Genomic DNA, 26,302 nt, shown 5'->3' on the forward strand with positions numbered 1-26,302 from the left:
GAGGGGGTGGCACGCAGGCAGGAAGAGCCCAGAGGAGTCCAGGGGCCCTGTCTTGGCAGGTGGTGTACTTCACAGCCACATTCCCCTACGTGGTGCTGACCATCCTGTTTGTCCGCGGCGTGACCCTGGAAGGAGCCTTCACGGGCATCATGTACTACCTGACCCCACAGTGGGACAAGATTCTGGAGGCCAAGGTGGGATGTGCAGGGCAGCCTGGAAGAGATGGGGAGGGGCAGAGAGGTGCCTGCCTCTGACCACAGCTCCTCACCGGCTTCCCCTTCCACAGGTCTGGGGGGACGCTGCCTCCCAGATCTTCTACTCCCTGGGCTGCGCCTGGGGAGGCCTCATCACCATGGCCTCCTACAACAAGTTCCACAACAACTGCTACCGGTGAGCCTCTCCTGCCAGCCCTGGCGCTGCCCCCTTCCCTGCCCTCCCCTCGGTCTGGCCCCAGCTCCTCCAGCTCCACCAGGTCCAGTGCAGCCCCTTGAGGTCCTGGGAATGCTGGGTCTAGATCAAGTCATCGGAGGATGGAGAGAGAACCTTGGCAGGAGAAAACAGAGAGGTGGGGACGGTGGGGAAATCGGGCCGAGGGAAGCAAGCTAGCTGCCTGAACTTGGCCTGTTTCCCCCCCACCAGCGACAGCATCATCATCAGCATCACTAACTGTGCCACCAGCGTCTATGCCGGCTTCGTCATCTTCTCCATCCTGGGCTTCATGGCCAGTCACCTGGGTGTGGACGTGTCCCGTGTGGCAGACCACGGCCCTGGCCTGGCCTTCGTGGCTTACCCAGAGGCCCTCACACTGCTGCCCATCTCCCCACTCTGGTCCCTTCTCTTCTTCTTCATGCTCATCTTGCTGGGCCTGGGCACTCAGGTAGGAGACGCGGGACTGGGGAGAGCGGGGAAGGCGCCGCGCTCAGGCCCCTGCTCTGATGGCCATACCCTGCAGTTCTGCCTTCTAGAGACACTGGTGACAGCCATTGTGGATGAGGTTGGGAATGAGTGGATCCTGCAGAAAAAGACCTATGTGACCTTGGGCGTGGCTGTGGCTGGCTTCCTGCTGGGCATTCCCCTCACCAGCCAAGTAAGAACTGAGGGGAAGGCTGGGCTGGAGGTGCCAGGGTCTGAGGGGGTAATGGGTCTGGGGGCCTCGCCACATCCCCAGACTCAGCTGTCTGCTGGCCCATAGGCAGGCATCTACTGGCTACTGCTAATGGACAACTATGCGGCCAGCTTCTCCTTGGTTGTCATCTCCTGCATCATGTGTGTGTCCATCATGTACATCTACGGTAAGTGCCCAACCTTCCATGGCCTCCCGAGCCCCAGCCCTGGGCTGCCCACACTGTCCTGCCCAGCCACTAATGCCCCTCTCTCCAGGGCACCAGAAATACTTTCAGGACATCCAGATGATGCTGGGATTCCCACCGCCCTTCTTCTTCCAGATCTGCTGGCGCTTTGTCTCTCCAGCTATCATCTTCGTAAGTTCCTGGGCTGGCTCTCCCTTACCCTGCTGCCTCTTGGCAAGTGTCCTTCTTTTAGGAACCAGCAGAGGGAGAACAGGAACCACCCGTCTGGCCCGAGCTCCCAAGGAGTGCCACAGCGCTGGCCAGGGGAGGTTGCACAGAGTCAGGCGTGTGGAGACTCTGGCCTTGGGTTAGGAAGGGAGCACAGAATTTGACTGAAGACAGTGCCCAGCCTGGAAGGGAAAGCAGATTGCTGCTGAGAGTCAGCCCTCCGTCCCTGGGACCCCCAGAGGGGCCTCAGGAACCATTGTTGGTATTGGTGGCAGCCTCTGTGAGCCTCTCTGAGCATCGTCTCCCGTCCTTTGTAGCCGGATGCTCTGGGTGCTCGGTCTGTGCCGTGACCGCATGAGTGTTCGGGAACAGGCTGTACGCGTCGGTGTCAGCTCAGGGTCAAGGGCGACCTATAAACCTTTTAGGCACTGAAGTGGGCTGACTTGGGAGGGGCTGGGCTTGGTTGCCACCAATATTCAGCACCTGGGGAATCCACCTGGGAGCTGTAATGTGGTGCAGACTCCCACTGTGGCCGGAACCAGGCACTTTCTGTACGTGGTTTATATATTAACTCAGGTACCACAACTCTCCAAGGTATCATTCTTATGCCCGCTTTACAGATGAGGAAACGAAGGTTACTCGGCTGAAAGGAGACAGTGCCACTGTCCAAAGCAGGTGGTCTAGCCTGGAGCCTGCGCATGGGCCGGTGCCTCCTGAGAAACCTCCACAGGAAGGAGTCATTACTTCCTTTAGCCTGTGCTCCTTTATGTTCAGGGTAGGAAGCAGGGGCACAGGGTTTGACAGTGCCAGTCACTCCACTCCACAGAGGAGAGGCAGGGCCATCTCTGAGTGACAGAGGAGTCAGCCCATGGCGAGGGTAATGTCCACAGTCATGCCCCATCACACCCGACTCCTCTGTGCCACCGGGAGCTCAGCATCAGGTTTTCACTTTGGCTCATGTTTCTGAACAAAAGGCCCCTGAGGGCTGAGGCCTCCACCACACTGGGTGTGGGATTTTCCCCGAGCCTGGCACAGGCACGAGCTCTGGCCACTGGCCTAGCTTTGAAACAGGAGGCGCGGAAGTCCCTGTAAGTGGCAAGAGGCCAGGAGGGCAGGCTGTGCCCCGAGTGCTGTGCCCTCTGGGTGCTGGGGCCCGGCCCTGCCTGAGGCTGTCATCCTGGGGTGAGACCTGGGACACCAGCCCAGGCAGGGCAGGAAGGAGGTGAGCAAAGGAGCATCCACAGCAGCAGCGTGGCCCTGGGTCCAGTGTCTGGGAGAGTAAGGCGACGCGGCCGTGCCCCGTCTGTGCGCAGGAAGGCAGGCCGGTGCCAGCCTTAGGGGGGCGTCCAGGCTCTGCGCACACGCTTTCACATTTCTGAAAAGCTCTTTGACAAACTCTGTCCTTTTGCCAGCTCAGATAAGGGATTTGTCCACACCTAGGTCAGGATCTAGGTTCATTCGGGAAACTTCTTAGAAGCTCCTACTATGTGCAGTGTCCCAGAGGAGCTCCACAATGCATGTGGGTCTTGACCTCCAGAACTTGGTCCTTGGGAAGGCTGGAGGAGTCTGAGCTGAGGACACACCTGAGGGCTCCGGGGCGAATGCCGAACCCCACTGGGAGCAGCACACAGACCCAGGCCCTCTGGGTGGCCTGTGAGCCACCTGCCCATCATCTTTCTGCCTTCTTTAGTTTTATTTTTTTTATCCTCACCTGAGGACATTTTTCCATATTTTGTTCAGATGGAATGAGAGGGAGAGAGGGGGAGAGAGAGAGAGAGAGAGAGAGAGAGAGAGGTGAAAGGGACACATCAAGTGGCCGCCACCCGCACGACCCAACCAGGTCCGGGGACAAACTGCAACCGAGGTACGTGCCCTTAGCAGGAACCAAACCCCGGTCTCTCGGGACCGCAGGCCAACGCTCTAACCGCTGAGCCGAACCGGCCAGGGCTCTTTAGTTTTATTTTTAAATTATAGTTGACATACAATATTATATTAGTTTCATGTGTACAACATAGCAATTAGATATTTACATACCTTACGAAACGATCACCCGGACCAGCCTGGTACCCACCTGACACCATGCGTATTGTTGCTTCCTCTAGTTTTGTTGTCGCTGAGGCAGCCCGGCTCTGTTTCCCATCTCACCTCTTTCTGCAACAGCTCTTGAGAGCATCCCCAGCCCACACTCACCATTTCTAGCCTTTGGAGCCTCCCCAGGCTGTCCCCAGCCATAGACAGGCAGGACTCCCCCCCCGCCCCCACTGCTCCCACCTCTCTGCACACGTTCAAATCAGCACATAAGCTTGTGCCAGGCACTGTGCTGGGCACTGGAAACAGAGCTGATGCAATCCCTGGAGCTCCCAGTCTATGGGGCCATTAAACAAATGCTTAGCAGATGGAAAGTGCGTTTCAGGAGGAGGAGACAGGAAATCTGGAGAGGCTTTTTATTTCTTCCTTTATTTAAATCCTCACCCAAGGATATGCTTTTTTACCGATTTTAGAGAGAGGAAGGGGGCAGGGGAGAGAGATATCGATGTGACAGAGATCAGTGTGAGGGAGAAACAGTGATCCGTTGCTTCCTGCATGCACCCCGACTGGGGATCAAACCCGAAACCTTTCGGCATACTGGACGACACCCCACTGCGCCAGCTGGCCCGGCTGGAGAGGCTTGGTGAAGGAGGTACATTTGCACAGACAGGGCTTGCCAGCAGAGGGTTCTCCAGAGTAGATGAAAAGGGGGGAGAATGCTGGGCGTAGCTGAGACATTAAGACAAGGGCAATGTGTCCAGAAAGATAGCTGAGGTCTCAGTGTGAGGACGGAAAAGCCCCAAAGGCCAGGAACTTGGCCTTACTTCAGTAGGTAACAGGCAGCTATTTCAAGTCTTTGAGCAGAACTGACTTCCAAAGGTGACAGCAGCTTGATTATTCCCTGGCTGGTTTAGAATTATAGCGAAGCCAGCCCTGTCCCCTTCCATGGTGTGCACTTACCCATCATGTCCTGGACCCCTGGTTCCATCTGCTTCTTCCGCCACCCAAACGTTGACATTGGCCCTGCCCTCCCCCAAATGCCTCTTTGTACCTTGTGAAACTGGAGAAGAAGAGAGGGGTGCTGATAGGAGGCCTGGGTGGGGCTGGGTGGGTCTCATGCCCACTCCCATCCCCCACTCTCTGCAGTTCATTCTCATCTTCACGGTGATCCAGTACCAGCCAATCACCTATAACCACTACCAGTATCCAGGCTGGGCAGTGGCTGTCGGCTTCCTCATGGCTCTGTCCTCCGTCATTTGCATCCCAATCTACGCCCTGTTCCAGCTCTGCCGCACAGATGGGGACACCCTCCTCCAGGTGAGGTGTGGGGGGAGGGGACAGCCAGATGAAATGGGAAGGGGTGGCTGGGTGGGGTTTAAGGGCTCCCTTCTGACATGCCTTGCCCCACCCTCACCTCTCCTGTAGCGTTTGAAAAATGCCACAAAGCCAAGCAGAGACTGGGGCCCCGCCCTCCTGGAGCACCGGACTGGGCGCTATGCCCCCACCATACTGCCCTCTCCTGAAGATGGGCTTGAGGTCCAGCCACTGCATCCGGACAAGGCCCAGATCCCCATGGTGGGCAGTAATGGCTCCAGCCGCCTGCAGGACTCCCGGATATGAGCACAGCTGCCGGGGACTGCCCCAGCCCCACCCTGTGCTCTCACCATGGAGACTGGGGAGGCAGTGGACAGGTGTCGCTGCCTGCCCCCACCATGCCCTGACCAGGGCGGCTGCCGTCACCTTGGCCACCACTGCTAGTGCGGTCATTTGTGCTCACATCCCCAGTGTTTACAGGTCCTTTGGATGCCAAGATGGAAGCTGGGGGAGCAGGGGAGGGAGAAGGCAGGGTTGCCAGGTCGGGGCTAAAGCACTTTGAAGGGGTCTGTGGCCAGGTCCCCAGAGGCCTGCCATACTCTGCCCTGAGCTAAGGTTCTGGGTGGGCCCCTACCTTTCCCTGTCCTCGGACCTTCAGCCTCCTTACCAGTGTTCCTGCCCTGAGCAGACCCCAGCCTCTGCCCAGGAATATTTGGATCTTCCTACCTGGGGGGGGGGGGGGGAGATAGGGGCTGTGCAGTGTTACCTGTCAGACTGTGCCACCCAGCCCTGTTTGTCTGTGTAATTATTTTTGTAAAAATTGTCTTATCTGTGGTTGCCACTCCCTTGCCCCCAGCCTCAGGTCCAATCTGTCTTCCAGGCCTGCCTGCACCTCACTCAGCTGCTCTGGGGTTTCCGAACCTCATTCCAGCCCTGGCTGCCAGGCCTAGCCAGCAGAGGCGTGACTCAGCAGCCTGCCCAAAGCACTAGTTCCTGGGGGTCAGGGGGGGTGCTGCTCAGCAGGAGGTTTGAGCCCAGAGCCCTGGGGAAGGGACCCTACATGACACCCCCTTGCCCTCCCTCCACCAGGCTAAAGGCCCAGCCTTCCCAAATTGGGCTGCCCTTGTTCATGTGCCAAATGGCTCCAGCCTGCGTGCATCCCCTCTCTGGAGCCAGAGCTCCTCTCCCCAAACCCTGCAGTGTCCATTTGTCCATCCTCTGTGCCCTCTGTGCAGCGACAGCCCCGGAAGAGCCGCCTCTAATTTTCTGTAGCAATAACGGTGCGCCACCCACTCCTGCCCATCCGTGCACCACTAGGATTTTAAAGTCCATAGGTTTTAATGAAATTTCTATTCCTGTCTCCGAGCTGCTACTGTGCTTTGTCTGGGTCCTCCAGAGACAAGAGTTGGGGCTGGGATGAGACCTCTGCACGTTCTACACTCATCCGGCTTTTCTGGAGGCCTGGGAGGAGAAAGGCCAAAGGCTGTGATGGTCAGGACCAGATACCAGGGATTTGGCAAGGGGGTGGGACAAGGCTCAGCAGACAGACAGCCTTTGGGTCCTATCCAAGACTAGGAGGACTGAAGCAAGCGGGGCCATGGCAACTGGGAGGTGGCAGTAGCAGGTAGGGCAAGTTCCAGCAGAAGCCAAAGCCTACTTCATGATGAGCCATCAGGTCGGGGCGTGGGGCACTGCACTGGACACTGAGGCGGAAGCTGGCCTTTTCCCCGGGCTGCACTGAAGCTTCCGGCCCCAACGGCAGTTGGCAGCTAGGCCTTGAGGCCTGCGTTCCAGAGGAGGAGCAGGTAGGTAGCGCTGGAGAGGCCTGGCCTGAACTCCAGCAGCTCCACAGAGGCAAGGCAAGGGTCTGAGGCCCTGGCTGGAGGACCCCAAGGGCCGCTGCCTGAACAAGAAATAGCCATTAGAGGGCCACAGCCTAACCCTTAGCACCCCCTATGCAGCCATCCATCTGCTCTGGTTTACCTGTGGCTCGGGGACACACAGGAAGGCCTCAGAGTTGTCTGTAGCTCCTGCTGCATGGCTGCCTTCTGTTCCTTTAGCTCTGAGGGAGAGGTATATCTGAGACCCAGTAGCCAGCTCTGCTAGGGTATGCCTAGGAGAGGGGTGGGGAGGTGGCTGGGTACTCGGGGGCCTGCTCAGGTTCCTCACCTGCCAGGGTGGGCTCTAGGGTTGCTTCAGAGGGCTTGGGTGCCCCTCTATACTCCTCTTCCAAGCAGCGCTGTAGGGAGAGCTGGCTCAGTGTCCCAGCCTCACAGTAGAGATGGGATAGGACAGGGCAGGATGCAAAGGCCAAGTTCTCCTTGGCAGGGGCCAAGAACCAGCCCATGCCAGCACCTTCATCTCAACCACCTGAGAGCAACACCCCCTGAAAAGCCCAGCTTGATGAGGTGGTGGCCTGCCTAGACCCAGACTTAGGGAAGGGAAGGGAAGAAGGCAAAAAAAGACCAGGGAGCAAATCCAGCCAAGTTCATCTAAAAGTGCTGACCTTGGCCTTAGAGGCTCAACCAGAATTGTAGGCTTCTGGATTCACACAAGAAGTGCACACATGAGAAATGGATACAGGACTCACACAGCCTTTACATGCACGTGCGCACACAGACACATGCACATGGGCTCATACATCAGGTGAGAAGTGCTGAGTCTACGGTCAGTAGAAAGGCTTGGGGGGGGAGGTTAGGTAATGGGGGCCCAGAGCTGCAGCTCACCTGCAGGATGAGGATCTCCCTCTCCAAGGTGCGACACTCTTCCTCCAGGAGGCCCCTGGGACACGTGGGGGTGCAGCAGCCAGAACCAGTGCCACAGGACCGGGTCTCATCTGAACTCTCCATACAATCGCAACCTCCAGGCCCTCCTTCCTCAGCCCACCTTGCCCTCTGCTGCCCAGCACAGCCTTCCACCCCCTGCCAAGTCTCTTCCTGGGCAGAAGGTGTCCTCTCCTCGAGTACCGTGCAGTGCCCACCCTGACAGGCACCATTATTTCTTCTGTACCATTGCACGGGCCTGCGACCCCTCTTGCCTCCATCCTCTCCCACATCACAGCCCTTTCCTTTCCCCGCTTAAAACTTCTGTGGTTTCCCCCCACTTCACTTAGGATAAAAATCCTCGGGCCTTGGCCCCTGCTGACATTCCCACTTTTCTGGCAACGACTCGCCAGCCCCGCAGCAGCCTGCCCTTTCTGCCTCAGCTGTACTCACCCAGCTCCCCTTCCACTCAGGTGTGCTGCCTCTCCTCTCACAGTCCCAGTACTGCAAGGTCCATCCAGCCCCCTCCCTGTTTCCATCCCCACTGCACACTCAGGGGCCTCACCGCAGGTGCTGGGCAACCTGGTCAATGTTGGACACGTTCAGTTGGTCCTTGATGACACTGAGGTTTCTGTGACTGCTGCTGGGAGATGAGGTCAATATCACTACATGTTGCTTCACCAGAGGCCTTCAGGACACAAATGCCACTTCTAGATAATTTTGTGTCTTTTCTCACAAAAAGCAATATGATATAGTGCAAACAGGAGTTCTGGAGTGTAGGTTTGCAAATGGGCTGTTACTGTTGGGTAAATCGATGATTCTTTCCGAACTTTAGTTTCTTCACACAAAATGGGGATATCACCCACCTCACAGGGTTGTGTGAGAATTAAAAAGAAGTTGCTGCCACTCACTTCTTGTGAACATGACCCTGCTCATTTATCTCATTCATTCCGCAGCCCTCTCTAGCCCAGCCTTCACTCCTGTTTTGTAAGCCTGAAGAACAAGTGATTACTGGACATACACTCTTTTCCTCCCATCCATGTTTGCATATAGTGCCCCCTCTTCCTGAAAAGCTCTTCTCTCTTTCATCTGCTCCTGGCACTCCAAGACCCAGATCAAACCAGTCATCTTCTCCAGGAAGCCTGGCCTGCCGCCAGACTTGGCAGGTGTCCCCTGGCCTTCTGCAGCCCTCATGGGCCCATGCCTACCACAAGTGGCTGCAGAAGTGTCCAGCCCCAGACCAGGAGCTCCTGCATGGAGCCAGGAGGAACCCACCAGTTAGCTGGGGTTCTCTGCCAAGCAAGGACAGATCCCTCCTCTCACATCACCACTTTACCTGGGTTCACTAGCTCTCATCTGGAATATCTCCTGTTCTGGAAAATCACACCTGGGCTCCTCCAAGGCGAAGCGCAGGACCCTGGGGCTATACTGGGCCCAGGCTTGGGTCTGGTCCCTGAAGAAGGTGAACATGAAGGAAACTCGGGGGCTCCTTCTAGGGAACCACAGGAAAGGCAACTCTGGCCCCTTGTCAGGTGCAGGGCTGGCCCATCTGAGTTCTGGGGACAGGATCCAACCCCCGGTCTGAGGCTCCCCACCTGCCCTCATAGATGGCTTTCTGGCGGAGACCTTGGAGCAGCTGCCGCAGTTCCTGGCGCACGAGGTCTCTTAGCAGGGGCGGTGGTGCCAGAAGGGAGAAGGGGTCGGAGGTGGAGTGGGAGCCAGGGGCTTGGGAGGATCGAGCCTCCCGCAGCAGTGACCGTAACATCACCACCTGCAAGGAGAGCTGACACCTTGCGACTGGGGAGGAAAGTGAGAACGGCTGGGAGGATTGAGGGGGTAACGGGGAGTCAAACAGAAGAGGGACAGACGGACTGTGAGATGGGACAGGACCTCGAGTTACCCGGCAGAGCTAGGAACCCGGAGGAAGTGGGGAAATCACCTGAGTCGTGGGACGCGCCTGGGCGTAGCCCACCTTCCCACTCGCCCCACCTCTGCCCGCAGCTCCAGGCTCAGGTCCACCGTCGTCTCCCCCAGAATCCTCTTCACTTCGGGCTGCTCTGGGAGCGGAACGTGCTTCTCCACCAGTTCCCAGAGCGACGGGGAACCCCCAGACATGGCGCGCCGGCGCCGCCCGCGGACGCGCGGCCCTACGCTCCGACCTGCGGGACGGACCGCCGGCCTCCAGGCCACGCCCCGCGGGCCACGCCCCGCAGGCCACGCCCCCACGCTCGCCGGCCCCCTCCAGCCACCACCCTCCTTCTGCCGCCAGGACCCACAGTTGAATTACCCGGTCCGGAGCCGCACGTCTCTGGCGCCCTCATCTACCCTACTCTGGCTGACTCTCAAGTATCGCGGGTCCTAGTCACGGCCCCCAGGAGCCGGACAGTGACCAGGGCCCTAGTCCCGCCTCTTCCGTGTGGCCGTCACCCAGGAAACTGGGCCGCTACCCCAGGCCCCGCCCCCGCCTTTTCCTAGTCTGGGAAGCAGCACCCACCCGCTCGCTGGGAGTCCGGCCCACAGCTGATGGTTGGTTTTGGAGTCCGAACTATCCGAAGGGTCCTGACCCTAAGTACCTTGGGCTCGTCCCTGGCTACTTTCGGCTTCGGGACAGGTGGAAGAACAGAGAAATTTGAGCCCACTGGGTTTGTTACTTTGTTGCCTCTTCTGGCTCAGAGGCAGCGCAGAGAAACGTTTCCCCTTAGAGCTGGCAGAAGTCTAGTGAACACTGGGCTTCGAGGAACCTGGGGAGCCAGCACAGCCCGGGGTAGACCCGGCCAGACCCATAGGTTGGACCAGGCGCCCTCCCACAACACACCCAGGGTCTAGATCCAGGGACCCGGATTCTCATCCCCAAACAGACAAAGGGACTGCTCCATTCACGTTTTTTACTAAAGCACCCACACAAGTTTCTGTGCAATATACAAACACGAGCCGGCCCTGGGGCTACTGCCTTCTCTCTGAGACAGAGAGGTGGGAACCAGACTGACTGATCCAAGCCCCACCTGCCACCCATGCAAAGCCCAACCCCCAAATCCCAGGCAGTAGCACAGCACCCCCTCTGGTCCCCTCCTGGGGCTGCTCCTCAGGAGCGGACCACCAGAGTTTGCCCCCTACAATGTTGAATGAAAAAGGTTTCCCCTCCCCTGGGAGCAGGGGGGATCCCCAGGTCTGAGAAGTCCCCCCTGGAAGTGGCACTACACCCTAGTCACACCTCCCATTCTTCCAGGCCCTAGGGGACTCAAGGGAGGGGAAACTGAGGCACAGAGAGGTGGAGTGACCTAGCCCAGGCCACTCGGTGAGGCAGTGCAGGGGCTGGCCCGATCCTGACAGTGAGGGGGGCTGGGCTGGGGAGGGAGTGGCAAAGAGGGATGACCCCAGAGGGCCACACTTGAGGGGCCTGCTCAGGATGGAAGCCCCCCAAAGTAGGTTCTGAAACTTCCAGGTGCAGCTGGGGGGCCTACTGAAGACCCTCAGAAACAGAGCCCACAGTCTCAGTCCTGGGGGATCCCCCAACAGAGCAGCTGCCAGCCAGGCTGTAGGTCAGTCCTCTGGCCGGCAATCCTTGGCACAGGAGCCTTTGTCCTTTAGTGTCAGCCCCGAGGGGGCCATGATGGGGGCCGTCCAATGTCCACTGTGATGTTGGTGAAGAGCGGTTGACGAGATACCTCTAAGACCTGATACCGCACTGACCCGATGCCGTCCCGCTTCATGGTCAGCTTCGTATTTTGAATCTTGGTAAACCTAGATAGGATGGAATTGAATCCAGTTCAAGGCTAGCCGCCAAGCCCAATATTTCTGGGGCTAAGGGTCAAGTCATCCTGGCTTCTTCCAGGGGTGACTCGGTTCTCCTTGCCACCAATCCACCCTCCACCTGCCTGGAACTTTTTTGCTCTTGTATCTGCCCTCAAAACGGGGATCTCACCCCCTTGAGTCCAGAATTGTGACATCCTCACAAGTCTTTCATCTCAGACCTTCCTTCTAAGCTTTAGACCCAGACATGGGGCATCCTGTAGACACCTCAAATGCAATGTGTCCTGTATCACATGTGTCATCTTTACTCCCCAAACCCATCACCTCTGTGCCGTTTTCTCTGTTCCTCATCCTTTAGTCACTCCACTATTTATTTATTGAGCAGTCCTCATGTGCCAGGCTCTACTAGAAGTACCAGACACAACCATAAACAGGACAGCAAGGACCTTCCTTTCGTGGCAAGTCTATGCCACCAGGGGAGACAGGTAACAGACAAGAAACACATCAGAGTGCTAAGGGACATGGGAGAGGGAGACCAAGAAGATTGACTTAGAAGGGGTGAGGATGTGACATCAAACTGACAGCAGAGGGGACAGCATTCCAGGCAGAGGGAGCAGCACCTGCTGACCCTAAACTGGGAATGGGAATTTGCACAGCTGAGTAGCTAGATCCTAACGGGCCAAGGGAAGAAACACAGTAAGATTAGCTCAGAGGTTACAGCATGCATGGGCAGGTCTCTGTCAGAGGAAGTAGTTTTATTTATTCTGTGAGTGAGAAGACACTGAGGCATTTTTATCCGTTTGGGGGACACGAACTACAGAAGGGCAAGCGGGAAGCAGGGAAACCAGTGAGAAATCACTGTAGTCCAGGCAAAGAGGTAGTAAAGGGAAAAGTGGATGGGCTCAGATGTGTTTGTAGGTGGCTTTGATATGACTTGCTGATGATTGGGAAATGTAGGGTGAGGGGAAGAAGAATTCAGAACTAGATTTGAGGCAAAAGCAGCAAGGTCGATGGAATCATCCTCCAGAGTGCCTTTCACCAGAATGTCTTACTGTCTTGCCACTTCCCCACCCAAGGCGCACATCACTAACTGATGACGGCTATTCCTGAACCGGGAACAAGGCTCCTGGCACGTGCTTCCAGCAGCGCTCCACTCCCATCCTCATCCCTACTGGTTGGGTCCTGCCAGTCCTTCTGAGCTCAGCTCAGATCCCTCGGATCCCTCTCTGCAGCCATCCCAACACTGAGCACTCTATAGGATGCTCTGAAGCCCTGTTCTCTGTCTGTTGTCTCTTCCTTGCCCACCATGATGTTTATCTGAACAGCTTTTTTATCAGCTCCCTGGGCACCTGGTGCTTCATGCTTCTGCCAAACGTCACCCCTACATTACTGTGGCACTCCCCCACTCTTATACCCTGAGCTCCAGCTAGGGCACAGCAGCCTCATGCCCAGTATACCCCTGGGGCCCCCCGATTCCCTCAGGCCTGGTCAGCTTCCCTCTGGCTCCACCCAACAGCTCTGCCAGCCCTTCACCTTCTTCAAGCTCCAAAGGTGATTCTTCCAAGCCCAAATCTGATCTTGCTCCTTCTCTGTGTAAAGCCCTTCCATGACTCCCCAAAGCCCCAGGACAAAAGTGAAACTGCCAATCTGGGATTTGAGACCCCGAACACCCAGCTACGACCCTCTCTATCATCAGTCTCAGCCCTCAGAAGCTTTAACACCCATGAGTTTCGGACTCTCAGCATATACCATGCACGTTCACATTCCAGACCCCTACACATGCTATTTCCTTTTATCCAAACTGGCCTCCTCCATTAGCCTGGTGAATACAGCACTGTGCCCAAGGCAGATGTGTGACAAATATTTACTGAATGAATAGCTCCTGTCAAACTCCAGTTTACTATCTCATCCTCCAGGAAGCCTCCCACCATCACTCTGCAGGACAGCACCTTGCCCTGATCCCCTTGTGCCGCAACTGCCTGCCTGCCTCCCTAGAATGAGCTTCATGTGGGAAACTCAGCGCTGGGCCCTTCTCCCCCGCAAGGTCTGGCACCAGACAGTCCCTGAACAGTGTCAGGAAGCCCTCATCTCCATTTCGCATGCTCTCAGGCACTTCTCCCAGCCAGCACCAGACACCAAATGTTGCTATATCCTCAGAGACAGAGCCGCCTACTCCAATCTCAGAGGGGTCAGTACTCTCTTTCCAACCCCCACCCCAACGCCCAGTGCTCAGGCCACTTTTGTTGGGCCGCACCCCAGGAGCTGAGCCCAGCAAGCTCTCATCCTATCTGCTCCGGCACAAGTGAGATCTGCAAGGACACTGATGGGAATGCAATCTGCTCAGTGACGATTTGAGCCCTGCCTTTACATTGCCGTCTGCATTAGGAAACCAGGCCAGGGGCGAGAGCTGTCCGGGCTGAGGCTGAACTGGGGGGTGGGGAACAGAGATCAGAGATGCGGAGATTCATCTCTAAGTGTCAAGGGTTAGGGGCCTTGGGATCACCTCTGGGGATCCACAGCACTGGGGGTCATCCCAAGGAGTCTGGGGTTAGGGGCCCATGGGGTCAGGAGCGCTGGGGGTCACCTCTGAGGGTTGGGCTCGTTATGCTTGTCCCGGTCGTGCTTGATCATGCGGTAGCGGCCTATGCGGATGTCTGGGCGTGAGATCTTCATCCCAGTCAGGGAGATCCTGCGAACAGGGACAGATGGACTGGAGCAGGCACCAGGAAGGGCAAGGAGCCCCACCCAGTCTGCACCACGCCCTCTCACGTACCCAGGCTATTCACCAACCCGCCCCTACTCACCGGTTGAAGATGTCGTCATCCTCACCACCCCAGCCCCAGTACTCGTTGGGGAAGCCATTGATCCTCAGAAACTGGGCTTTGCTCAGACCTGACACACCTCCAAAGTAGCCAGCATAGGGCAGCCTGTTGTGTGGGATGGCAGGCGTCAGTGAGGGGCCGAGGGGATTCCAGATGGAGGGTGGGGATGGGGTGGAGGAGAGTGTGCCCAGGGACAGGAGCAAGGGGGACACTGGGGCTGGGAGTGAGGGCCTGGGCGTGGTGGGGAAAGTGGGCACAATGGGTGTGGGGAGTTCCGGGTCCAGCTGAAAGGGGAACTCTCACCGGAAGCCAAATTTGTCCATGGCAATGGCGAAGTGGCGGGGCTGGTCACCGCAGCGGTACAGGTTGCGGTCATCCATGGGGACCAGGTCCACGTCACTGAAGATGAAGCAGTCATAGGTGGCATCTTCCTTCAGAGCCTCTAGGAAGCCCACATTGAGCAGCTTGGCCCGGTTGAAGGTGTCCTCACCATGCTGGGGTCGGTGGAGGGGACAGGTCAGCTCTGGGCCTGGGACTGGCAAGCACCTGCCAGTTTAGCGCTGTCCAGAGTGCTCCCCATTGACCTACTGCCCACCTCCAACCCCACGTGGCTCCTGCAAACTCCAAGGATCGGGTCAAGTTCCTTCCAAGGCCTTCCATGATTTGGCTTGTCTCCTCTCTGGCCACTGCCCTCAGATGCCAAGGCCCAGCTACACTACACTCCTCAGTGGCCCCAGAACAAGCCAGACTTTCTTGCCTTGGCCTTGGTGTCAGCAGTTCCCCCTGCCTGGAATGCTCTCCTCTGCTTGTCAAACTCATGTCTGGAAGGCCTCGCTGACCAAACCTCCCCGCCGCAGTATCATTACTCATTCCCTCCTGTGCGCTTCACGCAGGCCAGTGTCCACTTAAACTGTGATTCAGAGCTCTTATTCCAATCAGCCCTTCACTCAAACGTGCCCCGTGGCCCTGGTCTTTGTGCCAGGCGTCTTCTTTGTGCCACTGGGGATCCTGGAGATGAGCAGCCCTGAGCACACGGCAGCCCTGCTGAGCACGGTCACCAAGCGAGACGAACAACAGATGCCCCAAATGACCAGAAACCATGGGGACTGAGCTACCATGCCTCAGCCACCTGTCCCCTCTGGCTCCCTGAGGAGCCTCGAGACCAGGACAGAACCGGGCCAGGTTCTCTTGTCTCCCAACAAAAGGACAAGCACGGGCTCTAAAAGCAGTCATGTTGCACTGGCCGGTTTGGCTCAGCGGTTAGAGCCACGGACCAATGAGTCGCAGGTTCAATTCCGGTGAAGGGCACGTACCTCGGTTGCGTTTTGTCTGCAGCCCTGGGTGGGAGGCAACCAGTCGATGTGTCTCTCTCACATCGATGTTTCTCTCTCTCTTCCTCTCTCTCCCTCTCTCCCACTCCATCTGACAATAAATGGAAAAATATCCTCAGGTGAAGATTAAAAAATAAAAAAAATAAAGGCACTCATGGTCCAGTGAGCCTGGGGTCCCAGGCTGGAGCCCAGAGAGGCTCCTGTAGGGGGGTCTCTGAGTGGGCCCTTCTGGGAGAGAAGGAATAGGAGCCCTTCCTCTCCACCAGCCAGCTTGGGCCTGATGGGGTGGAAGCTGCTGCCCTGGAACCCTGAACTGCCCAGCCACACTTGCTCTCTTCCTTTCTCCCCCTGCACCTTTTCTCCCCTTAGCCCTTGCAGCAACTGTCCATTATCTCCCGGCTCATCAGAACTCCTTCCCAACCCCACCAGCCAGGAGCCCAGGTTCCTGCCACAGGGCATACAGCGTCCTCAACTCTCCCACCTGGCAGAGAAAACCTCCCTCTAGCCACTGCCCTACCTTTTGCCTTCCCTTGTTGACAGAGGGATTTTTGTTTTGTTTTGTTTTTTTAAGGAGTTGTCTCCAATTGCCTATTTCCATTTTGTCAAATCTGATTCTTTCTTCAACCCACTGCAATCTGCTTCCACCCCCACCATGCCCCTGAAATGGCTCTTGCTGGGCCCACCTTGTTGCTAAATCCACTGGACGCTTCTTGGGCCACATCCTTCCTTCCTCCCCCGGCAGTGCTCACGCACTTGCCACACTTCCTTCTTGACACTTATTTCTGGGCTTCCAGCACACTGCCCCCTCCTGGGTCTCCTCAACCCTTTCTTGCCGACCTCAGCAGCCTCTGTGGCGACCTCTCTCTTTCTCCACCCGTCTCTTACGCTGGCTTTCTCCTCTCAGGTGCCATGCTTCCTGGGCAGGTCGGGCATTACTGGTCTTAAGGACCATCGACATGCTGGTGGCTCCCAGATCCCTCTCTCCACCTCAGACCTCACTCCTAGGTCAATTCATTTGTCCAACTGCCTGCTCCTCTCACACTTCCCCGAGGCACTCGACTCATTGCACGCAGAAAAGAATTCAGAGTCACGCTCCCCCAGACCTGGTCCAGCTCCTGGGTTTCCACCCTGCTCCCAGGTGCAGCCATCCATTCGGCAAACAGCCAAGACAGAAGCACTCAAGCTGTCCTGGCACCTCCCTTTCCTTACCCTCCACCACCATGTCACATCTTTCCCTTCAATCCCACAACATGCCCGACTCACGTGCATCTCCCATTTCTCTCCTCAACATTACAGCCTCTTCCCACTAGTCACCCTGCCTCTAGTCTCCCACTTCCAGTTCGTTCTCCACATGCAATTGGAGTGATCTTTAAGCAAACACACACTTTGCTCCCTGCTTAAAACCTTACAATGGTGCCCCATCACCTTTAGACTGGGTTTCAAGTGCTTGACATGCCTCCTAAGACCCTTATGGAACTGGCCTCCATCAGCTCCTCCAGCCAAACATGTGTTACCCACCCTTCGTTTTGGACCCCACACCTCAGCCAACAATTCCTGAACACACGAGACCAGTTCCTTTGCTGGGACCTCCAGGTCCCTCTGCTCAGAATGCCTGCTTCCTCCAGTCCTCTGCCAGCTGATGCCTAGTCATCCCTCAAGACCCATCTCCATTGTCACTTCCCAAGCCAAGGGCTAGACGGGGTCCCTTGTGCTCCCACAGCCCCCTGCTCCAACTCCAGACACACAGCATCGTCCTGGAGTCTCCAGGGATCCAAGTCCAAGCCTGGGAGTTCTCTGCGGGAAGGAGGGCCTAAGTCAGATCCTCTCTAGGCTCCGGTAGCCAGCCCTGGCCAGGCCCATGGCAGGGCTGACACTGAGCTGAGTTCCTGGGCTTCAGCTGGGATCAGCACTGGCCCTAGGGTAGACTTCATACCTCTTTCAGGAGCTAATTTTTCTCCTCAGGCCCTCAACATCTCCTCATAGCCAGCGGACCCTAGGCCTCCACCACCACAGAATGGGGCCCACCGAAGGCAGACAATGGGGCTCATCCCCATTAAGACCATGCACACACCTGCTGGTGTGCATACCAACATTCACACACATGTATTCCCCTTCACACGTACATAAACCTTCCTGTGTGCACAGTGACATACATGCATCCCCGCAGGTAATCCACATATCCACACAACCATCGTCAAACAAGGACCACAAATGCCCCCAAACCTACATATACACCAACAGGCACATGGGCTCCACACCCACAGGAGCCTGTGGGTTCCCTGGTGACCAGTACCCAGCGTGGGGGGTCATAGACAGCACACCTGGTTGATGACATAGATGCCATAGCGCAGCCGCTGTCGTCTCAGAATGGGGTGCAGATAGTGGAGCCAGTAGCGTAGGTGGTGCTCCCGGTGTCGAAAAGGGATGATGACTGCCACGGTCTGGGCTGGGGTGCAGTCGGGCGGTGTATAGCGGCCACCCAGGAGCACACCTGGGTTCTCCCTCTGCACCCGCTCCAGTGGCATGGGTGAGGTGAACTCAATCAGCAGTCGGCCCACTGCAGGCAGGACGGTGGCAGGAATCAGGCCTTCATCAGAATCCAGGGACACCAGCCCTCTCCCTCAGCCTGGGGGTGGGCAAGGGAACCCGAGGAATAGCCCTCTCACAGCAGACCTGGACCCTTGGCACCCCATTGGACAAGACTCCATTCCCCCAGTCAAAATGGTTAGGTCCTCTGCCCACCCCTACAGGCAGGCCCTACCCTGCAGGCTCACCAAGACCAGGTGGCGAGTCAGGACAGGGCGGCAGGTTGGGAGCTGTGGAGCCAGGCCGGACACTGGGGGCCTCAGGAAGTCCAGAGCTGGGGGCAGTGGTGTTTAGCCGGGAGCAGTTGGTGCTGCTGCTGGCAGCTGGGTGAAGGACACGGGCAGGGCCTCGGGCACTGAAGCGGCTGAAGAAGGCCAGGTGCTGGGCATAGACGTCAAAGTAGAGGATGACAGCCACGAGAAAGTGCAGCAGGCAGAGAAGGAGCACGGCCTTGCAGACGCGCTCCAGCGTCCCCCCCAGCAGTCTGCTCATCCCGCAGGCGGCCTCCGGCCCGCCCAATGGGCCCGGGCATCCGGCTGCCGGCCTGAGCAAAGGTAGAAAGAAACCGACCCAGCCAGTCAGGGCTGGATGGGCCAGGCAACCCACCCGCCCCCTGCCCGCCGCTCACACTCATGGACCTGCATCCTCACACTTTCCTACTTATACCCTCTGACACTCATGGACTCACATTCTACCTGCAAACAGACACAGACACAATCCCTGGCAACTCACTACTCACACATCTTCATACACCTGAGTACTTACCCACACATGCACACACACACGCAAGCACAGCCTCAGACACACCCTCACACTCAGGTACATGCCCTTATTGCACAACTTCACATACACACATACACCCATGTATTCCCAGGAACTTGGCCATGTGACCTGTGACCACATTGGTTCATACCTAAACATGGAAACACGTGTACCTTCAGAACCACATGTGTACCTGTGCCCCAGAGAACAGACACCCCACAGGGCAGCATCCTCATCCCAGGACTTGTGGTCTGGGGAAGGGAGACCATTTACTGAGCACCTACCATGCAGGAGTGCTTTGTACTCATGACTTCACTTAGTCCTCCCAGGAACATGGTGGGCAGTGGTTTGGTCAAACACGTCCCAGTGGCAAGCAGGCCAGGCCAGCTGGAACCAGGCTGGGAAGTGGCCCTCAGCGTCCAGATGGCCCAAATACAGGATGTTTATGGGATCCCTTCCTTCTGGAGCAAGAGGTCAAAATACAGGGTGGGGCACAGGACACCCCTCTATAAGACCTCAAGGACTGGGTATGAACTCTCTGGGGCCTGCCTATCACTGCTGGTTCTGATTCTCAGAACGGGGAACACTTGAGCCCTGGAGACAGAGGTGCAGCACTTGGCATGGCAGGAAAGGGTCTTGCCTGGGTCACAGCTCCAGCTGTGGTTCTAACACAGCAGCAAGACTTCTGTGGCCACTTCTAGCAGTGCTTCAGGTTGCAAGGTGAGCCTCACTCACAGATACACAGTATCACACAACCATACAGACACTCTTGGTCCCAGCTATAGTCACCTGCACTCAGACACACACAGAACTACATACAGACACACCCAGATGACAGTAAACGAGTTACACACTCACAAACAAAGCCGCTGATCCTGCACTTACACAGCCATACCTACAAGCTCCCGGGCGTCGCACAACACCTGGCCCCACGTGCAAACATTCCCATCCCTCCTCCGGGCAGGGGTTCTGGGTCAGGCTGACCACCCAGCGAGATTCGTTTGTGCAGGGCTGGAAAGCTGAGCTGCCTGAACACGTGGCACCCCGGGACGGGGGAGGCAGCAAAGACCCGGAGGGTGTGGAGCCTGGGGTTGGGGGGGGGGCGTGGACTGGGGGAGTGGATGTGGGGCGGGGGGCCGAGGCAAAGGGGAAATGTGAGTGGAGCGCCTCCCCTCACCACACCACGAGGTCGGGGTGAGCAGGGACAATAAAGGAGGCTGGCTGGGGGCGGGCAGAGGAGCCCGGGGGAGAGCCGAGGGATGGGGGTGGGGTGGGGTAACGCTAAGGCCGGGATCTGGCCGCTAGCGCTTCTCTCACCGGGTCCTGGGCGGGGATCGCGGGGCCGGGTCTGGAATCTCGGGCCCCGGCGCTGGGGGCTGCGCGCGCCCCCCTCTCACCCGGCGCTCAGCAGGGGGCGCTGTTCTGGCTGGGGCTGGCTTCCCGGCTCCGGCGGCTGCAGACGGCTCCGTCCCCCATGGCCGGGCCCCGCCGCCTCCCGCCGCCAGGTCAGCGGCCCCCGCGGCCCCCGGGCCGCCTCCCGCCGCCACCTCGGGCCATGGTGAGGAGCTGCCCGGGGGACAGGGCGGGGCCGGGCGGCCGGGCAGACCCACGGACCCGCGGGCCGATGGACCACAGTGCCGCCACCTCCCTCCCGCGCTACGGCGCCTCGGAGGGGCAGGCCCGGCCGGCGCACCCGCGCGCGCGCACCCGCGGCCCCCGCCTCCAGCGCGCCCGCACCCGCTGCGCGCCTCTGACTCCCGCTCCTGCCCGCGGCCAAGCGAGGGGACGTAGGTGGCACTGGACCCAGGAGGGGCGTAAGAAATCGGTCAGGCTCATCCTAGGGGTTGGATTCGAGGTCCGGACCAGAGAGGGTGTGGATAGGTCAATCCCATCACGGAGGAGCGGGGTCTGGTTGGAGCGAGAACTTGGCCAAAGAAGGGGCTGACTAGGGCAAGGAGGTTAGCGATATAGCAACTCCTTGATAGGAGCATTATTAACGGTCTGCCAGGGGCCAGCGGAGGGTGCGCTAGTTGGGCAGGACCCTTAAAGGCATGGACAAAAGTTTGTGGCTCGGGCCTAGAGGTGGCTGGGTTTCAAAAGTCACAGGAGGTTGGCTTAGACTGGACAGTAGTGGGAGGAGCTGGACAAGGCCCTAGGAACAAGGGATCGAACTAGTCACTGGCAGATGGTGCTGGGGTAGGTGGAGGCAAATGAATGAGCTCCAAGCCCAAAAGGGTAGGAAGTGATGGATGCCTAAAGGTAGAACCAGTAAGTATATATGGCCAATTTGGATTTTGCAGTCAGAGCCCCAAGAGCTTGGGACTAGGGCACTCCCCATTCTCCTGCAGACAAACACTTGGGCCCATACCCCCCACCCTCATGCCCTTCAATACAGAGTAGGGGGTACAGAGTCCTCAGCCCAGTATTACTCCCACCCAGGAGCCAGTTTTATCCAGAGCAGAGACAGTATGTATGAGTGGCAAGAGGGTGGCATGAGGTTGAGGCCCGTGGGCCTGTTTACCCTTCTGTGAAAGGTGATGAATGAGGACAACAAAAGCGGCACTGACCCAGACAAATATCACATTATTTATTTCACAAACACTGGGAAGACAGGTTGGGGGGTGGAAGTGGGACACAGGTGCACAGCTGCACAGTCATTAGCAGCCCACTCCCCACATGGAGGATCCAGCCAGGCAGTGCCTCCAAGTTGACAGGCAGGGAGGGCCCAGAACACCAAGCCCTATGAAAGGGGCACAGCTCCAGCTGTCCCAGGAAAACCACAAATAAATAAGAGTAGGGCACGGCCCCACCCACTCAGATAATTTAGTCACCCATCTTCACTCTTGAGGTCTGCAAAAAAAAATAACAGGAAAAATCAGTTAGAGACAGAAGAACAAATAAGACAGTGACAAAAAACAGAAAATCAGACCTATCACACTCATGGTGAGATGAACAGATGACAACAGATGAATGACTGGACCAAAATGGATATGCTATGACAGAATAACACAGATATTCTGACAGAATAACACAGAATAGGGACAATCAGACAACCACACTTAGGCTGTGGGACAGATAGATGAAGAGAAAAGGCATATAGACAGTGCCAGTCACCAAGAGTCACCTCAGTCAAGCACCCACAGTCACCCTCAGATCCCCCAGCTGATCATTAGCCACAAACTCACACACTGTTAGACCAATAAGACACACACAATTCAGACATGCTGTCCAACTGACAGCACAGATACACACAGGCCCTGCTAAACAGGCAAGCATGCTGAGACAGAGTGATCTGGACACAGACAAGATCCCAACCCATACAGACAAGCAAAAGGAGAGAGACTAAATGAAACATACAGACACAAAGGGGGAGGGGGGGCAGAGAGTTGTTAGTGTTTCCAGATTAGAAACAAAATTAAATTGAAAGCTTCAAAGGGAGAAAACCAGATGGGAATGAAGTGGTGAAAGCTGTTCAGGGGTTCAATGGTTACAGGTGGAGATGGGAGCACTGTAGCTTCTGTGGAAGGAGGGTGAGGCTGGGTTAGGGACAAGTGCAGAGGCTCCCCAGTATTCAGCACCTGAAGGATCGCAACAATGACCCCAAAGAGCCCGATGGCACTGCCAAAGATCTCCACGATAAGAATCTTCACAAAGAGGCTGGGGTTCTGTGCATCAGCCAGGGCGGCTCCACTGCCCACAATGCCCACGCAGACTCCACAGAAGAGGTTAGACAGGCCCACTGTGAGGCCAGCTCCAAAAAGGGAGTAGCCTGGAGGGATAGAAAGGGAGCACTGAGGCCAATCACCAGCCCAACTGTGCAAACCAGGCCGAAGTAGGTGACAGAATATCAAAATGAGGAGTCTAAATTGGGGGTGAGAAGGGGAAAGCAAGTGCCCTAGCTTTTTGCCTTCACATACCCACCTACCTGCATGATAGTTTCGATGGCCAATGGCTTTGGGGTCAGTGGCACTGAAAGGCTGAGGAAGGCAGAGAAGTAATCAGAAAGCACCCTTACACCCCTCTCCATTCCCCAAGTAATGTACAGAACACACTGGAATGGATGCCCAACCCACCCTGGTCCTCCATACCTCAGCCAAGTTGCTAATGACAATTGCCATGATGATGCCGTAGATAGCCACAGCCTCACAGAAGATGATGCTGGTGGTGGTAGTGGTGAGCAAAGGGGGTTGAGAGGAGAAAGAGATGAGGAAGAAACCAACCTTCCTCCTTACAGAGTTGCCCACTAGCATCCCACCCTATCAGGAAGCTGAGCAGAATGTCAGGTCAAACAATTGGGCAGCTCCCAGTGCAGCTGGTTCTGACAGCCTCCCAAGGGCCCTAACTTACCTGACCAGGTTCTTGGTCTTGATCCTAGGGGCCTTCACCCCTCCCCCAATGATGGATGAGCCAGTAATATAGATGCCCCTGGTGGAAGGATAAGAAACCAATGAGCACAGGCCAAGTTTGTCAGCACCCCCTGTCCCCAGGGTGACTAAGGACCCAACACCATGACTCATCCCCCTTCCCCTAAATCACGCCACCCCAACACTCACCAGGCTGCCCCAACCACAGACAGGGAGATAGCTAGGCCAATGCCCAGGTTTGACCACATGAAGGGGGAAGTCTCCGTCAGGAACCTGGTGTGGAGACAGGGAGGACAGTAATTCAGCCTTGGTGAAGTGGGCACAAAATTCACTCCCCCACACCTCCAACCCCACCAGAAGTGGTTGCTAAAAGAAAAGACTTCTATCTCACAAAGGTCCACATCCCAGGCAGCTGGGGACGGGTGGAGCGGGCTCAAACCAGAGGAGGGCTGCAGGGAAGCAGCTCCCAGGGGATCCTCTCCCTGCCCTCCCTTACCATGCCACATCAAAGCGGAAGCCCAAGTCAAAAATGGTGTAGCAGATCCCTGCAGCAGTGAGAAAAAAAAAGGGGTTAGGGGCTGCTCTCTAGAGAGAAACTCCCCAACTGAGACCGGAAGTTGCTGCCCAGCTGATGGGCCACCTCCTTAAAGGTCTGCTTACACCCAAGTCAAGGGACAGTCCCTGGACCGGCCCCCCGCGCGAAAGCAGGCTGCCAACAGAGCCTCTGCTCGAGCTTCCATTTTCCGCCACTCCCTCAGCAACATGTCACTGGTGACACTCCTCCCAGACCAAGGCCCTTGCTGGGCAGCAGCTCGCAGGCCTGAATACCACGGAGGAGGGGAGACAGGAGCGCCCTGGCCAGGATCCACCGGATCCCACCAGCCCAGTCCGCGCCGCTGTTTACCCAACACACTGGGGCGGGGGGCGGGGGGGGACACGACCGAAAAGAGGAACTGGGGCAGCCGGCCCCGACCCGAGCAGGCCGGTCAGGAGCGAGAGGAGCGACAGCGCGAGCCGGGGGAGGGGACGCCGACGCCGACGCCGACAGAAAGAGACCAGGGCGCTCCTGCGGCCCCCACCTGCCCCGCCCGCGCCCCTCCTCAAGCAGCCGGACACCCGGTTCTCCTCAGTCGGGGTCAGAGGCCCCGACAGGCCCGAGGCAAGTCCCGGAGCCCGGGCGCAGAGTCGCGCTGCAGCCCCGTGGCCCCCACGCCCCCCGCGGGGCTCCAGGCCGGCCAGCTCGACCCGGACGCCGGCCCGCCCGCCAGGGCCCGGCCTCACCCACGACCACCATGCAGGCCCAGAAGGCCACGAAGACCCCGGAGTAGAGGAGCGCCAGCCCCGTCATGGCGGCAGGACGGCGGGGCACGGGTCGGGGGGCAGAGCTGAAACCGCGTCCCTGTATCCGCCGTCCGCCCCGCAGTCGGCCGGCCCGCACCGTCACCTGACTCGCCCACGTGACGCGCCAGCCCCACGTGACCCGCCCGGCTCTGCGCCGCTGCTGGGCTCAGGCTCGGCGGCGCCGGAACAGCAGGCGCGGAGGATTGTGGTGGTTGTGGTCTCGGGCTTCGGAGAGGCCCTGGCGCCCTTCCCACTAAGCACCGCGAGCTCTCGGGTGTCTCGCGGCTCCTCCTTTACACCGGAGCCCGGGCGGGCCTCGCTGGCTCAGCCTCCGAGCTGCGGACCCCACGGCCTCCCCCTCGCCGGCCTACCCAGTTCCGCTCGGGTGTCTGCTCTAGTCCTCCAGCCATTTCCTCTGCCTGAAGCACGCTTCCTAGTGCTTGGTCCTCAGAAATCATTCTTCCAGGAAGCCTTCCCTAACCCCGAGGCAAGGTGGTGCCCCTGCCCTGGTCATCCTTATGAAACTTCAGCCGCACCAGTCACTATCCTGTTTAAAATGCCCTGGTGGCTCCCATTTCACTCTAAAAGCCATAGTCCTTTGACTGGTGCAGCCACTATGGAAAACACTACGGTGTTCCCTCAAGAAATTAAAAATTGAATTGCCATTTGACCTAAGTGATCCCACTTTTAGGAACATACTCTAAGAAGCCCGAAACACCAATCAGAAAGAATATATGTACCCCTATCACTATTTACAGTTGCTACGATCTGGAAACAGCCCAAGTGTCCATCAATGGATGAGTGGATAAAAAAGCTGTGGTACATATACACAATGGAGTACTATGCAGCTGTAAGAAAGAAAGATCTCTTATCCTTTGAGACAACATGGAGGGACCTGGAGAATATTATGCTACGTGAAATAAGCCAATCTGAGAAAGACAAATATCACATGAGCTCACTTATTTGTGGAATATAATGAACAAGGTGGGCTGATGAACGAAATAGACCCAGAGACATAGAGGTAGGGATCAGACTGACAAACCTCAGAGGAGTGGGGGAAAGATAAACTAAAGAACTTATATACATATATGCAATGGACATAGACAACAATTTTGGGGGGAGTGGGGACGAGGGTGTCAATGGAGGAAAAAGGAGAAACATCTGTAACAAAAATAAATCAATAATAAAAAAACAGTGTTTATTTATTTATTTATTTATTTATTTATTTATTTATTTATTATTCTTTAGTGTACCGTTCCTGGAGGTACCACAACACCAGGTCGATGCGTGAAGCGGACAGAACAAGCTCCCACTCCATCCCCCAATCCCAAAAATCCATTCAATACATTGTCCTCGGATAGAGGACACATAAGACACCAAACTGATAACAGACCCTACACTTGATCTCAGCCAAAAGGCAGAGAAGCGATGGGCCAGCCATAGTCCTTTTAAAGACCTACTAGGCCTCTACCAGTGTGGTTCTGGACTTCACCTCTATTTCTCCCCCACTAACTCTTCTTGTTGGCACTGGAATCCTTGGTATTCCTTGAACATACCAGCCATACCTTCACCGCATTGGCCTTGCACTTGTTCTCTCTGCTTCTCCTAATTATCCATGTGGCTCACTCCACAACTTCCTTTCAATCTTTTTGTTTGTTAATCCTCACCCGAGGACAATTTTTTTTTTATCCTCACCCAAGGACACTTTTTTGCATTTATCTTCAG

General features: G+C 56.9%; 4 protein-coding genes and 1 non-coding gene across 16 annotated transcripts in view; 1 reads left to right on the forward strand and 4 right to left on the reverse strand.

Moving 5' to 3' along the window:
- The window catches only part of SLC6A9 (solute carrier family 6 member 9), a 34,106-nt gene extending 27,887 nt beyond the window's left edge, over positions 1–6,219 (forward strand). For all 5 annotated transcript variants that reach the window (XM_036257583.1, XM_036257580.1, XM_036257581.1 and 2 more), the window contains 8 exons: positions 60–194; positions 287–390; positions 640–877; positions 953–1,087; positions 1,193–1,292; positions 1,381–1,481; positions 4,692–4,862; positions 4,971–6,219. In XM_036257583.1, coding sequence (XP_036113476.1) covers positions 60–194; positions 287–390; positions 640–877; positions 953–1,087; positions 1,193–1,292; positions 1,381–1,481; positions 4,692–4,862; positions 4,971–5,165 — 1,179 coding nt within the window. In that variant the 3' untranslated portion in view covers positions 5,166–6,219. The remainder of the gene's footprint in view (positions 1–59; positions 195–286; positions 391–639; positions 878–952; positions 1,088–1,192; positions 1,293–1,380; positions 1,482–4,691; positions 4,863–4,970) is intronic.
- Positions 6,208–9,749, reverse strand: CCDC24 (coiled-coil domain containing 24). Of its 5 annotated transcripts, none has more exons than XM_036257585.1 (9): positions 9,611–9,749; positions 9,217–9,392; positions 8,958–9,074; positions 8,187–8,261; positions 7,586–7,640; positions 7,029–7,098; positions 6,843–6,921; positions 6,517–6,762; positions 6,208–6,320 (listed from the first exon to the last, which is right to left on the reverse strand). In XM_036257585.1, the coding sequence occupies exons 1-8, from the start codon at positions 9,734–9,736 to the stop codon at positions 6,531–6,533; spliced, it is 930 nt and encodes a 309-aa protein (XP_036113478.1). In that variant the 5' UTR covers positions 9,737–9,749; the 3' UTR covers positions 6,208–6,320; positions 6,517–6,530. The 5 variants fall into 5 exon arrangements, with proteins under 5 accessions (XP_036113478.1, XP_036113477.1, XP_036113480.1 ...); XM_036257584.1 differs by having other exon boundaries at positions 8,187–8,264; XM_036257587.1 differs by having other exon boundaries at positions 8,187–8,264; positions 9,561–9,714.
- Positions 9,750–10,492: 743 nt separating this feature from the next.
- Positions 10,493–20,265, reverse strand: B4GALT2 (beta-1,4-galactosyltransferase 2). 3 transcript variants are annotated; one of them, XM_036257055.1, is made up of 8 exons: positions 20,190–20,265; positions 19,157–19,330; positions 18,299–18,654; positions 17,846–18,081; positions 14,497–14,687; positions 14,176–14,298; positions 13,956–14,060; positions 10,493–11,362 (listed from the first exon to the last, which is right to left on the reverse strand). In XM_036257055.1, the coding sequence occupies exons 3-8, from the start codon at positions 18,600–18,602 to the stop codon at positions 11,212–11,214; spliced, it is 1,110 nt and encodes a 369-aa protein (XP_036112948.1). In that variant the 5' UTR covers positions 18,603–18,654; positions 19,157–19,330; positions 20,190–20,265; the 3' UTR covers positions 10,493–11,211. The 3 variants fall into 3 exon arrangements, with proteins under 3 accessions (XP_036112948.1, XP_036112949.1, XP_036112950.1); XM_036257056.1 differs by lacking the exon at positions 19,157–19,330 and adding an exon at positions 19,768–19,957 and having other exon boundaries at positions 20,190–20,247; XM_036257057.1 differs by lacking the exon at positions 19,157–19,330 and having other exon boundaries at positions 20,190–20,252.
- A 1,170-nt stretch (positions 20,266–21,435) lies between these two features.
- ATP6V0B (ATPase H+ transporting V0 subunit b) lies at positions 21,436–24,677 on the reverse strand. 2 transcript variants are annotated; one of them, XM_036255857.1, is made up of 8 exons: positions 24,518–24,677; positions 23,733–23,781; positions 23,426–23,509; positions 23,220–23,297; positions 22,961–23,030; positions 22,798–22,849; positions 22,451–22,641; positions 21,436–21,722 (listed from the first exon to the last, which is right to left on the reverse strand). In XM_036255857.1, the coding sequence occupies exons 1-8, from the start codon at positions 24,582–24,584 to the stop codon at positions 21,696–21,698; spliced, it is 618 nt and encodes a 205-aa protein (XP_036111750.1). In that variant the 5' UTR covers positions 24,585–24,677; the 3' UTR covers positions 21,436–21,695. The 2 variants fall into 2 exon arrangements, with proteins under 2 accessions (XP_036111750.1, XP_036111751.1); XM_036255858.1 differs by lacking the exon at positions 23,733–23,781 and having other exon boundaries at positions 21,642–21,722; positions 24,518–24,659.
- Positions 24,678–25,819: 1,142 nt separating this feature from the next.
- Positions 25,820–26,007, reverse strand: LOC118627449. The gene has a single exon (XR_004959185.1). It is a non-coding gene; the product is annotated as a U2 spliceosomal RNA (small nuclear RNA).
- Positions 26,008–26,302: the final 295 nt, after the last annotated feature.

The sequence above is a fragment of the Molossus molossus genome, unplaced genomic scaffold (assembly GCF_014108415.1).
Source record: "Molossus molossus isolate mMolMol1 unplaced genomic scaffold, mMolMol1.p scaffold_m16_p_12, whole genome shotgun sequence".
Lineage (NCBI taxonomy): Eukaryota > Metazoa > Chordata > Mammalia > Chiroptera > Molossidae > Molossus > Molossus molossus.